Source organism: Mustela nigripes, chromosome 1 (genome assembly GCF_022355385.1).
Source record: "Mustela nigripes isolate SB6536 chromosome 1, MUSNIG.SB6536, whole genome shotgun sequence".
In the NCBI taxonomy this organism is placed as follows: Eukaryota; Metazoa; Chordata; class Mammalia; order Carnivora; family Mustelidae; genus Mustela; species Mustela nigripes.
In genome coordinates this window covers 10,693,513-10,713,809 of record NC_081557.1, presented here as the reverse complement: position 1 = coordinate 10,713,809, position 20,297 = coordinate 10,693,513, and the positions used below count along the sequence as shown (strand labels likewise).

Genomic DNA, 20,297 nt, shown 5'->3' with positions numbered 1-20,297 from the left:
CTCTTACACCGTACACGAGCTATTTATTCTTATGTGTTACTTGTATTTTTTTGTGTCAGTTTCCAGTCCTTGAAATTTAGAAAAAGAAAGCAGAGGTACTTCTCATGTATTGACTACAAGTACACGGAAGCTCTTATCTTGTGTAATCATAGCTACTGCTCTGAGAAAGGGGCAGGAAGTCTCAGAGGCTGGAGAGCAGAGGAGCGAGATCATTCTGGCAGGAACAGCAAGTAGGAAGTTCTGGCTGAGAGCTCCCCAGCAGAGAGCTGGCCCACCAACCACCACTTGCAGGACTCGGCTACAAGAACAGGTGGGCACCTTGGTTTGAATCCTGAATTTTGGGGGGAGACGACTGTCCTTAGAATAACCAGCCAGGAATCAGATTCTTATTCTTTCTTCTGAGTTCCTGCATGACTGGTGAGTTAATTCCCTGCTCTGATGATTAGTTTACCTACTTCCCAAACAAAAGAATTGGGTGAAACAATCTCTCGGTTCCCTTCAAGAATTGAGGTGATGATTTTCTACAAGTCTCTGCATTTCTTGGCATGTCACTCATTTTTACACAGAATATGCTCTCAGAAATTATTGTGCGATTAGACTGGATCCTGCATTAGGACCCCAAGGTTCCATTCTATTCCTGTCATAGAGAAGGTTGCTGGATGCAGAGCAGTTGTCTTCTAAGCTATGATTTGTCTCCAAAGTGGGGGTTTTAGAACTGTCTGGAAAATTTTTGGGCCACCCCAAGTTTGCCTCCACTTGACAAATGTGGAGGGACCAAGCATCCCTCTCAGACTTTGGAGACTGTGGGTGATGGCATCAGTCTGGAGACTCCTATGAAACCACAAAGAATGCTGGCTCTATAGAACTCCCCCTAAAAAGTAGCAATACATGTATCATAGCCTTAAACTCCGCAAATCAACTTCTAAATGTTACTCTGAGGAGATAGTTGAATAGATGAGGCACCACAGAAGTGCAAAGACGTTCACTATAGCATTGTTCATAATGGTAAGGAGAGAGAGAGAGAAAAAAAGAGGGAAGGAGGGAGGAGAGAGAGAGAGAGATGAAAACAATCCAAATAACCTTCACTGGTTAAATGAATTTTGGAACATCATTCATTTGGATACACTGTCTTTTTTATTGTGGTAAAATATACATAACACAAGACTTAGCCTTTTAACCATTTTTAAGTGTATCATTCAGTGGTATTTAGTATATCTTTATTCTCGTGCAACCATCCCCACCAATGAACTCCAGAACTTTTCATCTTCCCAGAATGAAACTCCGTGCCCATTAAGCACTAACCCACATTTCCCTCTCCTCCCAGCCATGGTATCCATTGTTCTACTTTCTGTCCTGATGAACTTGAGTACTCCGGCTGCCTCCCAGAAGTGCCATCATACAATATTTGTCCTTTTGTGACTGGTTATTTCACTTCACATACTGCCTTCAAGGTTTATCCACATTGTATCGTGTGTCAGAATGTACCACTTGGCTCTTAAGCTTAGGATTTTTATCACCTACATTCATTAGTGTCAGAGATGTCCACAGAATAATGTTGAGTGCAGAAAGATCTCTAACCGGCATGGATAGAATGATTGTGTTTATGCAGAACACTGAAGGTGTGTAAACACATAAAAAGAAAGAAGGAGAAAATGCAAGAATGCAAAGGATATGTATGCAAGGCTAGTTACTGGGCAGAAGTTCGGATGCAATGCTAGTTACTGGGCAGAAGTTGGGATTTAAGTAACTTCATTTTCTTCTTCAAAATGTACTTCCTTTTTCATTGTATTTGCTATGTTATATACGCTTTCAAACAGAACAATTAAAAAAATAATAAAAGAAAAGAAATGTACATGGTATCCAGAGTATGGTAATCGTACCAAGGAGGCTTCCAGGTCCTAGCCTCAGGACTAGAATCAAGTATATCCTGTAGTCCTTGGGTATGAGGACTGAAAAATATAGGAAGGAATCCTACAGAACTCCTATAGGAAAGGAACCAGAACTAGAGACTATTGTTTTTAAAATCCTAAATTGGGATTTAAAAAATTTTTTTAGGTTTTTATTGTGGTAAGAACACCTAACATGATATCTACTCTCAAAAATCTCTAAAAGATTTTTAAATGTATAGTACAGTTGGTCTACCTATAGGCCCAATGCTGTGCAGCAGATCTCTAGAACTTACCTTGCACAACAGAAATTTTATACCCATTGTACAGCCATTCCCCATTCCTTCTTTCCCAGAGCCTGGCAACCACCATTCTAGTCTTTGCCTCTGTGAGTGAGTCTATTTTAGGTACCTTATGTAAGTTCAGTCACTCAGTATCTGTCATTCTGTGACCGGCTTGTTCCACTTAGCACAGTGTCCTCATGGTCTGCCTTACAAAGGAGGAAATCCTGCAATTTATGGCAAAGTGGTTGAACCCCAAGAGACTGGTAATTAAGACTAGAAAGAGAAAGGGGTCTACTTAGCCCTTTGAGTTAGTAAACCACAGGAACTCAGCAGAAGCCAATTTACCAGGAATATGGGACCAAATGTCCAAGGTCAGAAATGCTCCTGTGGCTAATATCCGAAATCTATAAAGAACTTATCAAACCCAACACCCAAGGAACAAATAATCCAATCAAGAAATGGGCAGAAGGCATGAATAGACATTTCTGCAAAGAAGATATCCAAATAGCTAATAGACACATGAAAAAATACTCAACACCACTTGGGTTCAGGGAAATGCAAATCAAAACCACAATGAGATACCACTTCACACCAGTCAGAATGGCTCAAATTAACCAGTCAGGAAGGATAAATGAAGGGCAATAACCTGCCCATGGCCAGCAAATAAATATCTCTGGAATCCTACTGAGTTTTAGATACGACTAATATGTATTGAGAGTATATCATGTGCCTCTGTTCTATGTTGAAGCCATTACATTCATCATCTCATCTCTCCCTCACCATGAACCTATGAAGTGGCTAAAACAACTTGCTTATATTTAGTAATAACCGATGGGTATAGAACACAAGCACAGGACTGTTCTCCAAGACATAACGCTCAAATGTGCAAACTGACACATTGGACTCCCAGCTCGATGTCCCTTCCCATCTCCCTCACTGATAATGAGATTATAGATGCCAGTTTCAATCTTTATAGGTTATGCACTCCCTCCAGGAGAACCTGGATGTTGAGGAGAAGGATCAGGGAACAGAACTGTGGCACCATCAGATTATCACAAGCCTTTATTCAAACTACGGCCTTCAAGGGGGAGAATGTTGTACTGAGAACAGATCTAAGGAGCATCCTAGTGGCTGGACTCTGCTGTTCACACCACAGAGGCTCAGCAATTCTGCTGAGCTGGTGGGCAGCAGGCGACATGCCTCTTGAGTCTACACTGGAACTTCCAATATTAGGAAAGAAGGGAAGATGAGGAGAATTAATGTGGTATTGAGAAAACTGTTACAAGCTTCTGAGCCAGATCGACTTGGTTCAGACTGTCATGCAAATATAGGATAATAATAATTTTATTTCTGGGGCACCTGGGTGGCTCAGTGGGTTAAGCCTTTGCCTTCAGCTCAGGTCATGATCTCAGGGTCCTGGGATCGAGCCCCACCTCAGGCTCTCTGCTCAGCAGGAAGCCTGCTACTCCCTCTCTCTCTGCCTGCTGCTCTGCCTACTTGTGATCTGTCTGTCAAATAAATAAATAAAATCTTTTAAAAATAATAATAATTTTATTTGCTACCATGTGTGCGCCAGGCTGAGCACTTTGTATATTTCATATAATAAAAATCACTTGAACTTATTAGTCCTGAGTCTCTAATGCATGACGTGGAGTTAGTAACACCCAAGTTGTTATAAAGATTAAAGCTACTATGGCGTAGTGCCCAGAATTAGCAGGAGTTAAATAAAAGTTCATATTAACAGTCATTGAGCTACTATATGCAAGGGGGTCATTCCGTGTGGGACAGGACCGATACAAGAAAGAGATGTGGACTAGGAGTAACCAGCACCTGAATGGAAAGGAAACAAGACTCTGATGGAAGACTGAGCAGTACAGGTGCACGTGAAAGTACAATTCGGGGACATGGGTGTGGGAACGCAGCACAGGTGAAGTAGCCGCACCCGGCTATGAGAGGGGGGCTGGAAGCCGAGCTGGTTGGAAGGACAGTGAGGTGGATACACTCAAGGCTGCAAGGTAAGTTCTATACAAATTGTTTACCTCTCAACTGTGGGACTCCTCAAAATGCTTAGTTTTCCTCCAGTGCCTCCTGTCCACAATGCTTCCTGTCCACGTGGATGGATGGACTGTGCCAAGCGTGCTGGCCTTCCAATGCTTCCACTGCTCCCCACCTTCAGTTTTGTTCCTAAAGGACAGGTCACCCCTTAGGCAATGGAGAAAAATCTTTAACGGTTTCACACCTTCAAGTTGAACCTTGGGTCCTAAATGAATTCACTGCCTCTTCCAGCACCACCAGCATCATGCTGTTCCAGCCCAAGACCAAAGGAGACTTTGACTCCTTTACTCCAAATGGCATCATCATCCTCAAAGGAGAAAAACCCAAGCACAGCTACCAAAAGGAAGATAACCCACAGAACAGTCTGAAGGAAGAAGCTACAGTCCTTGGAGTAAGTTGATGTAGCTGCAAGGGCAACCCTGGGGGAAATGTGGTGACTGTCTTCTGATTACAGATCTATAGTGGATCTGGGAGAGTCTTTGATTTTTTTTCTGTCTGACTCCAGGCTAACTTGGACACGAAATGGGGCTTTATGGGAAGACTCTATCCAACTCGGGCTTTTCTATAAATTAAAACCACTAGGTCTTTACTTGAAATTTGTACCAAAAAAGTATCTTGCAACTTGTCTCTAATATAGTCGATTTTGGGTTTAAACACATGATTTTACTCCATAAAGTTAAATTAGATTTTTCTGTTTTGAGCTTATTTCTTAACCATTTTGAGATGAGACAGTCTGGATTAACCTCACTGTACATGTTCTCCCTGTTCACTTATCTATAAGACATCTAAGTGTCTCCAGTCATACCAGGACTTTATTATGTTTTTAAATTTTTATTTATTTTTTAAATTTCTTTTCAGTGTTCCAGAATTCATTGTTTATGCACCACACCCAGTGCTCCATGCAATACCTGCCCTCCCTAATACCACCACCAGGCTCAGCCAACCCCCCACCCCTCTCCCCTCCAAAACCCTCAGTTTGTTTCTCAGAGTCCAGTCTCTCATGGTTCGTCTCCCCCTACAATTGCCCCCAACTCCCTTCTCCAGGACTGTAATTCCCACCTGGCTCTGAATATCCCTTTTAAGACCTGACTCCTACTCATTTCCAACTTTGGAAACCTGCCTAGTTGTGGCCTCTGGAATTCAGGATCAGTTAACTTCATAATCCTCCTCATTCCTGAATGTGTTTCTCAAAAGCCTCCAAATCTTTTGTGTAAACAGAAACCCTTGGGCATTGTTTCCACTGCTACCTTCCTTCTGGGCCTGGAAATGAAAGCAATCCATTCTTTGTTTCTCAGGGACACTTCTAGATCAATCTTTCCCTCTCCATCTCTAAAAGCTCCTACTTTAGAATCTCATGTCATCCAACTAAGTAATTCACTCCCACTTTTCTTTCTAAAGATTTTACTTATTTATTTGACAGAAAGAGAGAGCACAAGCAGGGAGGAGGAGGAGAAGAGGGAGAAGCAGGCTCCCTGCTGAGCAGGAAGCCCCAGTGTGGGCCTAGAGCCCAGGACCCAGGGATCATGACCTGAACCTCAGGCACAGGCATAACCAACTGAGCTACCCCTCACTAACCAACCCAGATACCGCTCACTCCCACTTCCTTTAAAAAACCACATAATGACTCTTTTTACATATTACTTGAAAAATCCTAATTCAGTCGTCTAACCCGAAAAAAGATATTTTTAAAAAGTTATCTGTATTTTGAAAAAGTTATCTATATTTTGAGCATGGGAAAAAATAATTATCTCAAGCAATTTAAACAATTAAAACAATTAAAATCTTTTGATCTTCAAAAGATTCTATTAGGTAATTCCAGTATTTGGAATAATCGAGAGTTGGTAGGAGAATTAAAATTTCAGAAGACTGAGTTTAGTTTAAAAACATAAAAATAGGGACGCCTGGGTGGCTTCGGCTCAGGTCATGATCCCAGGGTCCTGGGATCAAGTCCCGCATCGGGCTCTCTGCTCAGCAGGGAGCCTGCTTCCTCCTCTTTCTGCCTGCCTCTCTGCCTACTTGTGACTTCTGTCTGTCAAATAAATAAATAAAATCTTTAAAAAAAAACATAAAAATAATCAGTGCTTAGGAAATAACATTAAATGATGTACTGGAAAATTTGAAAAGTGATCATCCTTAGAATAATCTTTTGATGAATGTGTTGCTTGAAAATAAAACAAATCTATGTTTGTCATCCTGCCATATTAAGACTTAACTGCTTCAATCTTCATGTTTATGATCCCTCCAGTATCACATCCTCTCTGTTCCTTGACCTCTTCTCCCCAGGTATCTTGTCCATCCTTCCTTAGTCAAACATTCTATGAGTCATACCCTGGGCCTTATCAATACTAACAGCAATAAAGCCACCGTTACCTACATTTCGAGCATCCCATATTCCACCAACTCTGACCTTTCCAGATTAACTCCCTCTGACTCTACGTTGACTCTCTCTTCAACATCCCTGACTTATTGATAATATCCCTATTTCATAGAGCCTTTCTCACCTACGCAAGATCCCATAGTTCACTCTCACTTGTGAACACCCTCAACAGCCTTGTGTTCCTCAACTTAAGGCATAATCTTCAGGAAAAACAGCAACATTGTTTTACTTCTAGCTCTGCCCATTTGCCTATTCTACACCTGAACCCATGCAACTAAACTTGGCTGAAAATCCAATGTGGACTCCACTTCTGGTTTATGACCGTAACCTCAGATGGATGGTAAAAGTTGTCTGAAAAGAACATGATCTTTCCTTCATCTATTCACTTACCTACTACCCCAGATAACTATTTCATACATTCTACCTCCTGAAACCTCTGATGCTTCTTCCTTCTCCACTGATTACCTTGCTTCCTAAAATACTAAAAAAAATTGAGGCAATTTGGAGAGAATGTCCACAAGCTGCTACACATCTGCAATTACATCTGTGCCATATATTCTCCCTCCCCTCTCCATTACCAATATGATCTTCTAACTGATGATAACCCTCCCTTTGTGCAATAGATCCTATCCCTTATTACTCGTTCCAGTAAGTCTCTTTATTCTCTCTGCAAAAATTTTTATCAGTCCCATGAGCACAGAATCTTACAGTAATTTCTCCCATCCTGAGAACAAAAAAGCAGAAACAAATAATTATAATTTCACACTCCCTTCAACTATTGCCCACTGGCCAGTTGCTTTCCCAGCAACATTCCTCTAAGGGGTAGGAAGTCCATGTTTCCAGTTCCTCCAGAGCGATATTCTCTCTTGAATCACACCTAATGTCATTTGCCCCCATTGCTCCACATTAGTAACCTAATTTCCGAGTCTCAGTTGTTAATGTTCTTGAACTAATAGAAGTGTTTTACGCAGCTGACACACTCTCCTACTTGAAATATTTTACTCACTTGGCTTCTTACACACCATGTTCTTCTGGTTTCCCTCCTTCCCTCTTGGCTTGTCCTTTTATACTCCTTTACCATTCCTATTTATTTCTCAGATCCTACATTTGCAGTATTTGATAGTGCAGTCCTTAATTCTATTTTGTTTCTGTATCTGCTGCAATAGTGATCCCAACTGGTAATACAGTTTTAAATATTATCTTCACTTACAACTTTGGGGGGGGGGGACTATATCCCTTACCTGGCTCTCTCCTCTAAACTTAAGATTTATTTACCCAACCCCTGGGTTATCTACTAGATATCTCTCCCCTAACCTGTCCCAGACTGAAATCATCATCTTTGTCCCCAGACCCACCCCTCATACAACATTCCCAGATCAGATCACTGTCAGTTCCATCATTTCAGATGCTCAAGCCAAAACCCTTGGAGGCAACCTTCATCCCTATGTTTCATAATCCACAGATTTAATCTTCATCACGCATCTAGGATCCAACTCCATCTTGCTATCTCCATGGTCAACATCTTCTGTGACGTCAACATCATCTCACATGAATTAATGCAACGTCCTCCTTATTGATCTCCCTACTCTGTTTCCTTATGATCTATTCTCACCCCAGCAGGTGGAACGATCCTTTAAGAATATAAATTGGATCATGTAATCTCTTCACTTAAAATTCTCCACTTCACTTCCCTTTTTACTTAGAATGATAGGCAACATTTGTAAACTAGCCTACAAAGTCCTACGTGGTTTGCACCATGCTGCCACTACTTTTTGGACCTCATTTCATGTTACTTTACTCTTAATTCGTTCTACACTTTCCAAGGAACATACCTGTAAAGCACAAAATACGTGGCCAGTGGCAGTGATTTTCATTTGCTTCATTTCCCTGGTGCTGACCCAAAACAGATATTTAATACATATTAATTATATGAATTTTTGAATTCTCTTGACTTTAGGTTATTTCTCCTATGTTTATACCAACTTTAAATTGCATGTGCATTAAATCGTGGGTTACAGTGTGGGTTCCAGATCAAAGTAATAAGGGCTAAAACCTAGCTCTCCCACTTCGCCATTTGTGTGGTTTTGTACAAACTATTTTTAACCTGGTGCCTCATTTTTCTCACCCATAAATAAGATGAGAAGAATAATCAGAGTGTAGAAAGTGTTCAACAAATATAGATATTCATAATTATCACTAATGTCATGAAAATAGTAATTATTATTAAAATCCAATGATGAACAAAATGGATTATGGCACTAAAGATTTTCTACCTTATTTTATTTCAACTGAAATGAATTCAAATAAAAAAATTGAGTCCTTTGTTAACTCTTCCTTGATAAGTTTGCTTTCTACATCCATCTAACTGAACTAGTGTCCAGGAAAATTTTCTCCATTTGCTTTTCCTAGAACAATAAGAATAACAAATTGTCAGTTATCTTTTTCAAAACAAAGTTAGGGGCGCCTGGGTGGCTCAGTGGGTTAAAGCCTCTGCCTTCGGCTCAGGTCGTGATCCCAGGGTCCTGGGATGGAGCCCTGAGTCTGGCTCTCTGCTCAGCAGGGTGCCTGCTTCCCTTCCTCTCTCTCTGCCTGCCTCTCTGCCTACTTGTGATCTCTGTCTGTCAAATAAATAAATAAAATCTTAAAAAAAAAACAAAAAAACAAAACAAAACAAAAACAAAGTTAAAGTGTACATATGATCACTTCCTGACTTGCTAATTTAATAATCCTATCAGAAAGAAGATGTTGGTTATACATGGATTTCCTTCTCTTAGAAAATGTTTACTGACTCCTTGTAACACATTTTCCCCCTTTTAGTAAATAAAATAAATAAGTAAATTAATTAATTGTTAGAGAAGAGATAGATTGAGCACACATGAGCAGAGTGGGGGAGCAGAAAGAAAGGGAGAGAGAGAATTTTAAGCAGGCTTAATTGACTGAGCGACTCAGGTGTCCCTTTTTTCCTTTTTAATATGACAAATTATAGCAATTATAGCATATTTTATACTCTTTTTAAACACAATTTACATTCAAACAGTCACTTTCATCTGTTTATGTGTTCTTAAAATTTTCCTTCTTGTCTCTTGTAGGTTATCCAAATCCTGTGTTGCCTGTTGATTTCAAGTTTGGGGGCCATTTTGGTTTCTGCTCCCTATTCTTCCCACTTCAAGCCAACAGTTTCCACCATTTTGATGTCTTGGTATCCATTTGTAGGAGCACCATGTGTGAGTAGAGTGGGGTCTCCAAGAGACGACATGCTTTCTAAATGCTAAGTAGGTACTAAGTCACTCCATGACTCTCAAGAGGTAGGGATAGAGGACAAGGCAGCCAAGGCCTCTGACTTTCCCTCTGTCATTGTGCCACATCACATTTCTCCAATGCAGGAAGAGCAGCAGAGGGGTTTAATCGCCTCCTCCTGTGTCAGCACCCCAAGGAGTGGCTCACTGGGGCAGGACACAAGAGGGTCATACAGTGGAAATATCAGTCCAGCATTTCTTACCTGGCGTCACAGCCTACCTTTGGAATAATGGAAGATTTTTCACATTCTTCTTTGGGCTTTTGATAAGGCCATTGGATTTCCTCCAGTTTAAGAATAATCCACCTGCCAGGTAGGGAGTAAAAAGATCATTTTTAAAATAGAATGAGCACCACTGGTAGATTACACAGATTGCAGGGAATTAAACTGGCAATGGTAAAATTCACAGGAAGCAAAGACTCTTGTTATCTGTACAGAAGTAATCCTGAGAATTTGGAAAACTTTTTTGCTGCCTTCCATTGAATCACTCATGGAGAAGGTCCTAGTTAATCTTTTTCTTTGAAGAGAGCCAGGGCCTAGTCATGCCTCCCACAAAGGGCCACTTATTTCCCATGTAGTATCTTGTACAAAATGAGAAAAAAGCACACATTCTGGGCAAATGAACTCTACAAAGGCACCATCACTGTATGGATATAGCCTCTGTGTGAACACAAACTATGCAGTGAGGCAAGGAAGCTGTGCTCCTGCCCCCAGAGCATAATTTGTCCTATATGTCTATCTGATCAGTAGTTGTGGTTCCCACATTCCCTTATGAAAGGTAGAAATAGGTCATGCTGGACCCTCTTTGTCTGTGACTACCCAACCCCTAAAAGCCACAAGCTTAACCAATGTTTCAGCTTCTCCAAACATTCTTCCTCCACCAGCTGTATCTGAAGCACCCCTGGTCTCAAATACTGAGTTCTGGGGCTTCAGGATGACTCTTCACATCTGTCCCTATAATTTCCCACCTTCCTCAGCAGCGAGTCTAACACAGGTCCCCTACACTAATACTTGAAGCCCATGTGTTTCTGTACCTTGTGCCATAAGAGACCCTTTCCTAAGTGCTTCTTTTGGCTGCTCTCACCTTCCTATCCCTTCAAGTCATTGGTCTTTCTCAACCTCCACTCTCCCCACCTTGTAATTCAGCACTACTCTCCTCCCTCCCTGTACACCTCCTCTCTAGGCCACCTCAGCTCACAGCGACTTTTGCTAACACAAATCCAGATCCTCTGGATTTCTTCAAAGTCAACATAAGCATTGAGAGTAGATTTCCACATTGCCACTAGACAACTGAACTGACTATTTCTCTCTTTTCTGAGCAGTTTGCCATTACTGGATGCCTCTCAATTATTTCTGGGAAAAAAGCAACTAAGCCCTTTGTAAGTATAAGAACTATCAAATCTCAGCTCATTGGAATAAAGGGAGTTTGACAGTTAATTACCCTAGTTTAGTTTCCATTCACAAGTTAGGAAAATGGCTATGAGCAGGGTAGAGAACCCAAATTCTCAGCACTGGTCCACTGGCAGAACCAGGTGGTAACATCAAATTCCCTACCTTCTAGACAGGTGCTCTTCCCCTACACAGTGTCCTCCTGGATCATATTCCAAGTCTGGAGATTTACCTCAGTTGCTTAAACAGTAGAGATTTTTAAATACACCACGGAGTCTTTATAGTTTGTTATCTTGGCCCTGAATAGGGTAGATGACCATCCCAGCTAGAACCTAGACCTTCTTTTTCTGGAAAAACCTGTCTCATAATGAATCAATTTCCTAAATGGCAAGGTCAGAGGCACAGGTGTGTGGGCTTAGATCCTGCGGTTAGCTCCTCCACCCCCTCAGAAACAAGAAATTAGCAGACTGTAGCCACTTTCCTGACAAAAGTCGGGAATGTGTGGGTGGGGTCTTTGATCCTCTCATTGCAACCTTTCCCTTTCCCTTTCCACACACTCACAAAGATGACTCAGGGAAAAGCCACATCCTGATTCAGGAAGATCCAAGGTGTAGTTAGCCATGGATGAGGGAACCTAAGATGGTGTGTGAAGCTGGTATGTGTTCCTGGTACTTGAAGCTAGAATCTAAACCCCAGAATCAGTGGACAGAATTTTGAAATGTTTACCCCATTGGATGGAGTTCTGGACTTGGAACCAGGAAACCTATACTCTTGTCCCAGTGCTGTGACTGACCCATCTGTGTGCTCAAAAAAGTTCCTTCCTTCTCTGGGTTTCGGTATTCTCATTTATAAAATGTGGAAGATGAACATTTGGATCTCACAGGTGGCTTTCCAAGTGTCCTGAACACCCTAAAAGGGAAAACTATACTTGAGCATGATGTGGACTTCATACATAAGACAGAAGCCAACATGTGGGTTCCATTACCCATGTGGCAGCTCTGGGCAAAGGCACTACCCACTTCTTCTCTTCCTTCGGTAACTCAGCACTTGAAGCCACATAGCTACCAGGTCCAGGGAGAAGACGGAAGAGCAACCATTCTCCCACCCCATAGTATCCTATAATGATGTTTAATTAGAAAAGAACATATACTGGGAACCTAGCACAGAATCTAGCACTTCAGTTTCTTTGCAGAGGAACCATATTGTGTGAGAAACCTTTACTCTAAAATGTAGAACACAACTCAGGAGAGAGTGTGGTCCATGTGGTTCTCAGGCCTGACCCACCTATAGGTAAGTATTCCAGCTTCTCCAGTGTTATGGAAAGAAAAGGCACAGAGACCACTAAAGACCATATTCTAGAACATCTTAAAGCAACAGAATGATTCAAAGGCTGTTGAGGAAGTCAAGGAATAGACTAGTAGTGGTTTGAGCAGGGCCACCTCTGTCTGCAGAGAGCCAAGGAGCCAGAATCCCTACCCCGAAGAAATCATTCCTGCGTTCATGCACTGCACTCAACAAACGTGTTAATTATATCAGGTGATAAATTAGATAGTGAAGAGGGATACAGAGGTGAATAAAACACAGTCCGCGCCCCCAGGAGTACACAGATTAGAGAGGAAACAGACTCAGGGAAGCGCCACTGTAGTGTAATGGATGGAAAGATAACAGCATCACACGCTGCTTCTACCGTGAGATCCCAGTACAGATTTATCTTTTTCAGGCCGTGAGCAGCCTGACCTCAAGTGCAGTGAGTTCTCTCACTGCTGGAGCAGGCCTCTTCCTCCTTGCTGATGGTCTGGCAGCCCTAGAGACTGCTTCTCGACGGTGTGACTCAGAAAGGGAGTATCTATCCACACTGCCTTATTCGATGTACTATTATTCGATATATGAATTCAAAGGCTGTCTTCTGGATAGCGTCAGTCTAACAGTAAGTAGCTTCAGACTCAATATCCTGTCATGTGAAATCTCAGCTTCTCTCTTTTGCATGATTTCTGCTTTTTCAGCAGTCTGTATCTTGTTGATCTGAACTCCTGGAAGCAGACAGGAAAAAAAAAAAAATGTGGTTGAAAAAGTCCTATCATCAGACTGCGAAATCTAGGGGATGTATTGTGCCATGTCAAAATAGGAAATCAAGAAGGGCTGTGGGTTCAAGATATGTCTGGTCTGGCAAGAAAAATAAGCAGAAATAAATTACTGAGACTCCACCCAAAACAAAAAAGCTTCTAGACAGCAAGGGAAAACATCAACAAAAAGAAAAGGCAACCTACTAAATGGGAGAAGATATTTGCATCCTATATGGGGTTAATATCTAAAATACATAAAAACTTACACAACTCAACATTGGAAAAACAAATAATCCAACTTTAAAAATGGGCAGAAGACATGAATAGCTATTTTCCCAAAGAAGACACACCAGATGGCAGAGAGACACATGAAAAGACGTTCAACATCACTAATCATCAAGGAAATGCAATTCAAAACTGTAGTGAGGTATCACTCCATGTGTGTCAGAATGGCTAGTATCAGAAAGACAAGGAACAAGTGTTGGCACTACTGGGCATTGACTCGAAGAAAACAAAAACGCTGGTTTGAAAAGACACATGCACCCTTGTGTTTACTGCTGCATTACTGACGATAGCCAAGATATGGAAGCAACCTAAGAGCCCATCCATAGACAAATGGACAAAGAAGAGGTGGTCAGCAGTCCTTCTTACATTAAAAAATATCCCTTTCTCAGTAAGTTTAGCTCTTGAGGTGCCCCCTTTGTTGAGCAGGCATCTTTCCCCCTCAACACAGGCAGAAATATCCCTCTTTATTTGAATTTTACTTGATTTGCGATTAATGTAGCCACAGTAAGTTAGCTATGGAACTTGGACTTAAGCCCAAGCACATAACTACTATACTTTGGTCCAGGAAGGCTGGCAGAAGGAGAAGGGGATGGGAGATGGCCCACTAGTGGATTCCACTCCTAGCAAAAATGCCAACATCTCTGGGCAGCATTTTCTTGCCTAAATTCCCCCCAAGCTGGATGGTCATCACCTGTTTGGTAAAAATCCTGGCGTAGTCAATCCTTTATCCATAGGTTCATAGTTTTAAAACCATAAGCTCTGGCCTTTTAAGGAGAAAAATTTCTTCCTTTGTGACTCCTCTAGCAAGAAGCCAGGGAGACAAATCTCTTCTTCCCTTGGATCTGTCTCACGGATCCCAGAAAATGTGTGCAAGTTCCTGCCCGTGTGACCCAGAGGCTGTCAAAAGCAACCCTTCTGAGGAAGTAGAAGGGCTTGTAGCTTGAGGAAGTGAAAGGGCACAGAAATGCATCAGGTTAGAAATCAGTGCAAGGAAGCCTGGGAGACAGCATTACCCTGGTGCAGGGCAGACATCAGGCAAATCTGGGAGAGTGAAGGAGACATCCTCCCTGCCAGGATGCTGAAGGTTTAACTCGATGAAAACTACTCTCAATACATCAAACTGTCTCCTGCTCTCAGACAACCAGAGAACTTCCTGCAAAATCAGAGAAGTTGCAACAGGACTGACCCCAAACACCCATTCTTTCTTTATGAACACAAAGATCACCTAAGCAAAGTGATACATCAAAACATTTAAAATATATACCTGAGGTTGGAAGAAGGAAGGAAGGGAGGATTGAAAGAAGGAAGAAAAAATCAAGGAAGAAAGGCATCTTGTGTTCCAGGAGCTAAGAAGGATGCTGCAGCCAGGTAATCAAACAAGAGCTGGGACCAGAAAACCAGAGAAGTCTGGACGGGAACACAGGGGTTACCAGCTGGGGTAATGGCATTTTAATGCCCATGACAAATCTGAAGTTCTTCAGGACCACACTGAGTGTCCTGCAAAAACGTTAAAAGCAGAGACTGAATATTTACTGTATTTTTGAAAATAGGACAAGGAAATCCCTGCCCAACATCCCAGGAAGCATTAAGAAACTTTGCCATAAAGGATGCTAGGGTGAATTCACCTCACCAAGCCATGGGCAGGGATGGACGGCATCCAAATTGAAAATTACATATAATATAAAGGAATCTCGAATACAAGGATTAACTTAAAAACTTCCTGGGTCTGTGGAACTCCTGAGGTTCTATCAAAATCAAACATAAAATTCCCACTGGGGAGTCATCCATAAACCCAACCACTGGGTCTCCTATATATTAAAAAATTCCCCCTCCCCACCCATATGCTAAATCACCTAAGAGTGAAAATGTTTTGAAAAACATAGAATAAATAGGGAACAGCAGGAAATTGAACAAATATGAAAGTTAGATCAAGTTAGCTCAAGAATTGGAGGTTATATACTAATTTGGAAGACTATAATGAAAATGTCTTAAATGATTAAAGGCATAAAAAAGGAGCAAAAATCAAAATAAAAGAACATGATGGTAAGAAAAAGGAACAAGCAGATTTGAAAAAGAACTGAACAGTATGATTAGAAGGGCAAATTATAATCTTTGAAATTAAAAATTCAGCGTATCAGTTAAACTGTAACTCAATATACCCAAAGAAATTGCGAGATGGAATTTAGGTCTAATTAAATCACACAGAGCATACCGCATTGCAATAGAAATCTGAAAAATACGAGTGACAGGCTAACAGGAAGGACACAGTGAAGCACAAAGGGTCACATCTAACATGAGCTCCAGGAGGTTGGCCAAGGAGAGAAGAAATATACAAAGATAAATTACTGGCAAAATTTCAGAATTTTTTTTAAAAAAATGAGATTTCAGATGGAAGGTATGAACGGAGACTGTTCCTGGATAAATAAAAACAAATCCGCACTAGAAATATCATAACAAAGATAAACATTAAAAAACTAGGGACGCCTGGGTGGCTCAGTTGGTTAAGCAGCTGCCTTCGGTTCAGGTCATGATCCCAGCGTCCTGGGATCGAGTCCCATATCGGGCTCCTTGCTCCGCAGGGAGCCTGCTTCTCCGTCTGACTCTGCCTTCCACTCTGTCTGCCTGTGCTCGCTCTCGCTCGGTCTCTCTGACAAATAAATAAAATCTTAAAAAAAAAAAAAAAAAAAAAAAAAAACATTAAAAAACTAGAGATAAAGGAAAGGTTACTCTTCCTGCCGCTTCCCTTTCTGTCCACTGCTGGAACTTTTGAGCCCCAGGCTCCCCTCTGCGGTCAGGCACCAACCATCCCTGGCTTGATTCACAGGGGGTGCTGGTGGTGATGTTGGTCTTCACTGTGCTGGAGCTCTCACTGGCTGCATATGCTTCCATCCTTTGGTGGAAAGAGGTGTACTCCAGCAACCCTGGGGTGAGTACTCTGGTATGTCACACGAAGCTTGCTGGGTCCCAGCATCTGAGCTGTGATGATCCAGGTTGAGAAAGTGTCAGAAAGAGGAGTCAGTTGTTGGTCCTGTGGTTCGTGGAGAAGGCGACTTTCATAGTGAGGAGAGAGTTCTAAGAACGGGTTCCCCTTCATGATGACACTGGTATCTGAGATTATTAGTGGCTGACTTCTGGCCAGCAAGTCAGTTAGAGAACCACTTAATATGAGGTTGGAATGGGTTTAGAAATCATCTGCCTCAGGATGGCTGGGTGGCTCAGTCAGTTAAGTGTCTACTTTAGGCTCAGATCATGATATTGGGGTCCTGGAATTGAGCCCCTCATCGGGCTCCCTGCTCAGCAGGGAGTCTGTTTCTCCCTCTCCTCTCCCGTGCACTTCCCCCCAACTTACGCTCTCTTTTTCTCTCTCAAATGAATAAATAAAATGTTAAACAAGCAAACAGAAATCACGGGCCCCCAGCCCTTATGAAAGAACTGAGGGTTGGATAAAATCACATGGACAATGAGTGACACAGACAAACCGGCTGAGAATGAAAACTGGCATCTCCTCCTTCTTGTCACAGACACAGCCACCTGCCTTGGTAGAGTCTCCAGGGCTCCATTCTCCTGCTATGTGATGAGATCTTATTGGGCATCTCTGTTCTGTTGATACTTTCTGTGTTCTTCCTTATCCCTTCTTAGGGCGTGACATTACAATTTAAAAATCTTTGCTTTTTCTCTAAAAGCCATGATTTTTTTTTTAAGATTTTATTTATTTATTTGACAGAGATCACAAGTAGGCAGAGAGGCAGGCAGAGAGGAGGAATCAGGCTCCCTGCTGAGCAGAGAGCCTGATGTGGGGCTCAATCCCAGGACCCTGGGATCATGACCTGAGCCAAAGGCAGAGACTTAACCCACAGAGCCACCCAGGTTCCCAAAGCCATATATATATATATATATATATATATATATATATACATACATATACATATATATATGTACATATATATATATATATTTTTAAAGGAAATTATTTAAAGGGACAGAATAATGATTCAATTATGGTCTTAAATGGTAACATGGTTAGCAGATTAAAGAATGGAATCTATTTGAAACTAATACTGAATCAATCATATATTTTGGTAAAGTTGGAAAGGCTACTACTGTACAACATGTGGGGAGAATGCATTCTAAATATGGATCAAAGAAAGCCTTCAAAATCAGGTTTTAGTAACGACTACTACTAGACTGATGATTCACAGACCTGTACCCCTGAAACAAATAATATATTATATGTTAATTAAAATAATACTAATATTATTATTATTCACAGACATGTACCCCTGAAGCAAATAATACATTATATGTTAATTAAAATAACAGTAATAATTTAAAAAATAATAAAATAATACACTTTCTCTTTTCTAGAGCACATCTTCCTTGCCAAGGTCATATTCAGCATATCAAAAAGCTCTTCAAGGTCATGTATGAAAGTAACGCTTCAGAAAAAAAAGGAGAAATCCAGCACTCCTGGCAAAGTGTGATTAGAATTTCCTGAAATTTCAGCTACTACAGACGCTGAAAGAAACTTTCAGAAAACAGCTTTGGTGTTGCACTTGCTCAGTGTGAGCGATTTCATTGCTCTTGAAAATAATCTCTCAAAAGCCCAGGTGGGTAAGCTGAACAGAAAGTGATTCACCTACCCATGAATAAGAAGAGAAAATGTGCACTCTTGTGCTAGTGTGAAGTGGCCAAGTCACGTGGCTTTGCAGGCTCTGAGCCTGTATTAGTTTCACACTATGTTGCTTAAACACTGGATATTAGGGACTGCAAGAACTTTTAAATTAGAAGTACTTTAAAAATATATTGCTCCATTTCTGCCAATTGAAGTGCATTTCTGCCAACTAAATGTGGCTCGGTATTCTGTCTCATTTTATGACTTTATTCTTAAATATGTGGCTTCAGAGATTATAATTTATCATAACGCTCTTCCCGATCTAAGTTCTAGACCAAATAAGAAATTAGCCATATAGAATGAATATCCACCCTGTTACTATATTGGAATAAACAATAAATAACATGACCTACCCAATAAAGAGGGTCCCACTATTGTCCCCTGGATCTAGGCCTTGGGTCCTATCCCAAGACAAGGATGCAGCAGAAATGCATACACGTGTTTTCCAAATGACATGTACAAAAATGGTCATAGAGCCAATACACATAGTTGCCTCCAAAAGGAAACTATCCAAATGACTATAAATAATAAAAGAGAGAAATAAAAATTGTAGTATAGTCATACAATGGAGTACTAAACAGTAATGTGAACGGGCAGACTATAATTACATGCAGCCATGTAGATAGATCCCACAAACATAATGTTCGGGGGGGAAGGGCCTTTTATAAAAGAGTAAATACTGTATGTGTATAAAGTTTAAACACAAGCTGAATTAGCGGGTGGTGTTAGAAGCAGGACGGTGGTTGCCCTTGGGGGCAGATAGTTATAGGAAGGGAACCCAGGGGGTCTATGGGCTTGCAGAAGCGTTCTTCTCCTTGATCTGGGTGCTGGTGTCATACGTAGGTGACTTGGGTTCTCTTGCTTCTGTTATAATTGAATAAAAATGTTTTTGAAAAAGTTGCTTTTGACCCCTTGGCCTGTCTAGTTATTAAGCCCCCTCACTTCTCCAGAGTCAATTTCCTTTGAAACATCATCTTCCAAAAACCAAGGAGTTGTCTCTGGCTCTTCTATTTTTTTCATACACTATATCCAGTCTATCATTAAGACTTCAAAATATACTGAGTCTGATTAATTCTCACCATCTCATGAGTCCTCTGGCTCATCATCTCCCACGGACATTACTGCAATGGGCAACTAGCTGGGCACCCACACCAGGTGGTTTGTTCTCCATATAGTGAATAACAGACTTTTTTCCCCATCTAAAATCAGACCATGTCATTCCTCTGTTCAAACCCATTCTATGCCATTCCAAAGAAAAGCCAGAGTCCCTAAATTTCTTTACAGGATCTGAACTGTCATATCTGCTCTGACCTTCTGACAATCCCCCCTGGCTCCTCTATTCCAGGTACATGGGCCTTTTGCTGTCCCTTAACACATTCTTTCTTCAGAAATTTTACACTGGCAGGCCCTCTACCTGGAGTACTTTTCCTGTAATTACTTCCATTGCTTCCTTTCTCACTTCTTTCAGGTCTTTCTTCAAATCTCTTAATTGCAGTAAAATTCTCCCCACCGACACACACAAAATTATGGGCCTCTATCCCATTCATTTCCTTATTTGTTTCCCCAAAGCACTTATGGCCATCTGACAGGCTATGTATTTTCTTGGTTTGTTAATTTTATGTCTACCCCCACCAGTCTGTAAGCTATGACACTCCCTTACTACTCTCTACTGAGGCTTTCAGCTCCTGTTTATGTGTTTTCAAATCTGTGTGTGTGTGTTTATGCGTGTGTGTGTGTGTGTGTTAGTATTTTACATAGGGGGCGGGGGGCCTTGGAGATTCCTCCTCATTCTATAAGCCAAAAATGTAATAAAATATTTAATCCAAGACCTATTTCTTATTTTTTGTTTCTCTGTTAATAGGAAAGCTCTTCAGAATATTTGAAGAATTATATTTAGAATTATCTGGAATAATATTTTAGATAATGCTATCTGGAATGTATCCAGAATTATCTGGAATAATATTCCAAACTGATACTAGGTACAGTAAAGA

At 41.1% G+C, this 20,297-nt stretch overlaps 1 protein-coding gene across 2 annotated transcripts; it reads left to right on the top strand.

Moving 5' to 3' along the window:
* The first annotated feature begins 150 nt into the window (after window positions 1–150).
* MS4A7 (membrane spanning 4-domains A7) lies at window positions 151–19,206 on the top strand. Of its 2 annotated transcripts, XM_059404771.1 has the most exons (7): window positions 152–310; window positions 4,457–4,616; window positions 9,692–9,826; window positions 11,220–11,276; window positions 13,007–13,213; window positions 16,459–16,560; window positions 18,000–19,206. In XM_059404771.1, the coding sequence occupies exons 2-7, from the start codon at window positions 4,470–4,472 to the stop codon at window positions 18,060–18,062; spliced, it is 711 nt and encodes a 236-aa protein (XP_059260754.1). In that variant the 5' UTR covers window positions 152–310; window positions 4,457–4,469; the 3' UTR covers window positions 18,063–19,206. The 2 variants fall into 2 exon arrangements, with proteins under 2 accessions (XP_059260759.1, XP_059260754.1); XM_059404776.1 differs by lacking the exon at window positions 16,459–16,560 and having other exon boundaries at window positions 151–310.
* The last annotated feature ends 1,091 nt before the right edge of the window (window positions 19,207–20,297 follow it).

What these genes read in the sequence shown, in the direction of transcription:
- MS4A7 (XM_059404771.1), top strand. Translation starts at nt 4,470, where the DNA reads ATGCTGTTCCAGCCCAAGACCAAAGGAGACTTTGACTCCTTTACTCCA. An exon ending in AAGAAGCTACAGTCCTTGGA is followed by an intron (nt 4,617 to 9,691) that starts GTAAGTTGATGT and finishes TGTCTCTTGTAG; the next exon opens with GTTATCCAAATCCTGTGTTG. An exon ending in TGTACTCCAGCAACCCTGGG is followed by an intron (nt 16,561 to 17,999) that starts GTGAGTACTCTG and finishes TCTCTTTTCTAG; the next exon opens with AGCACATCTTCCTTGCCAAG.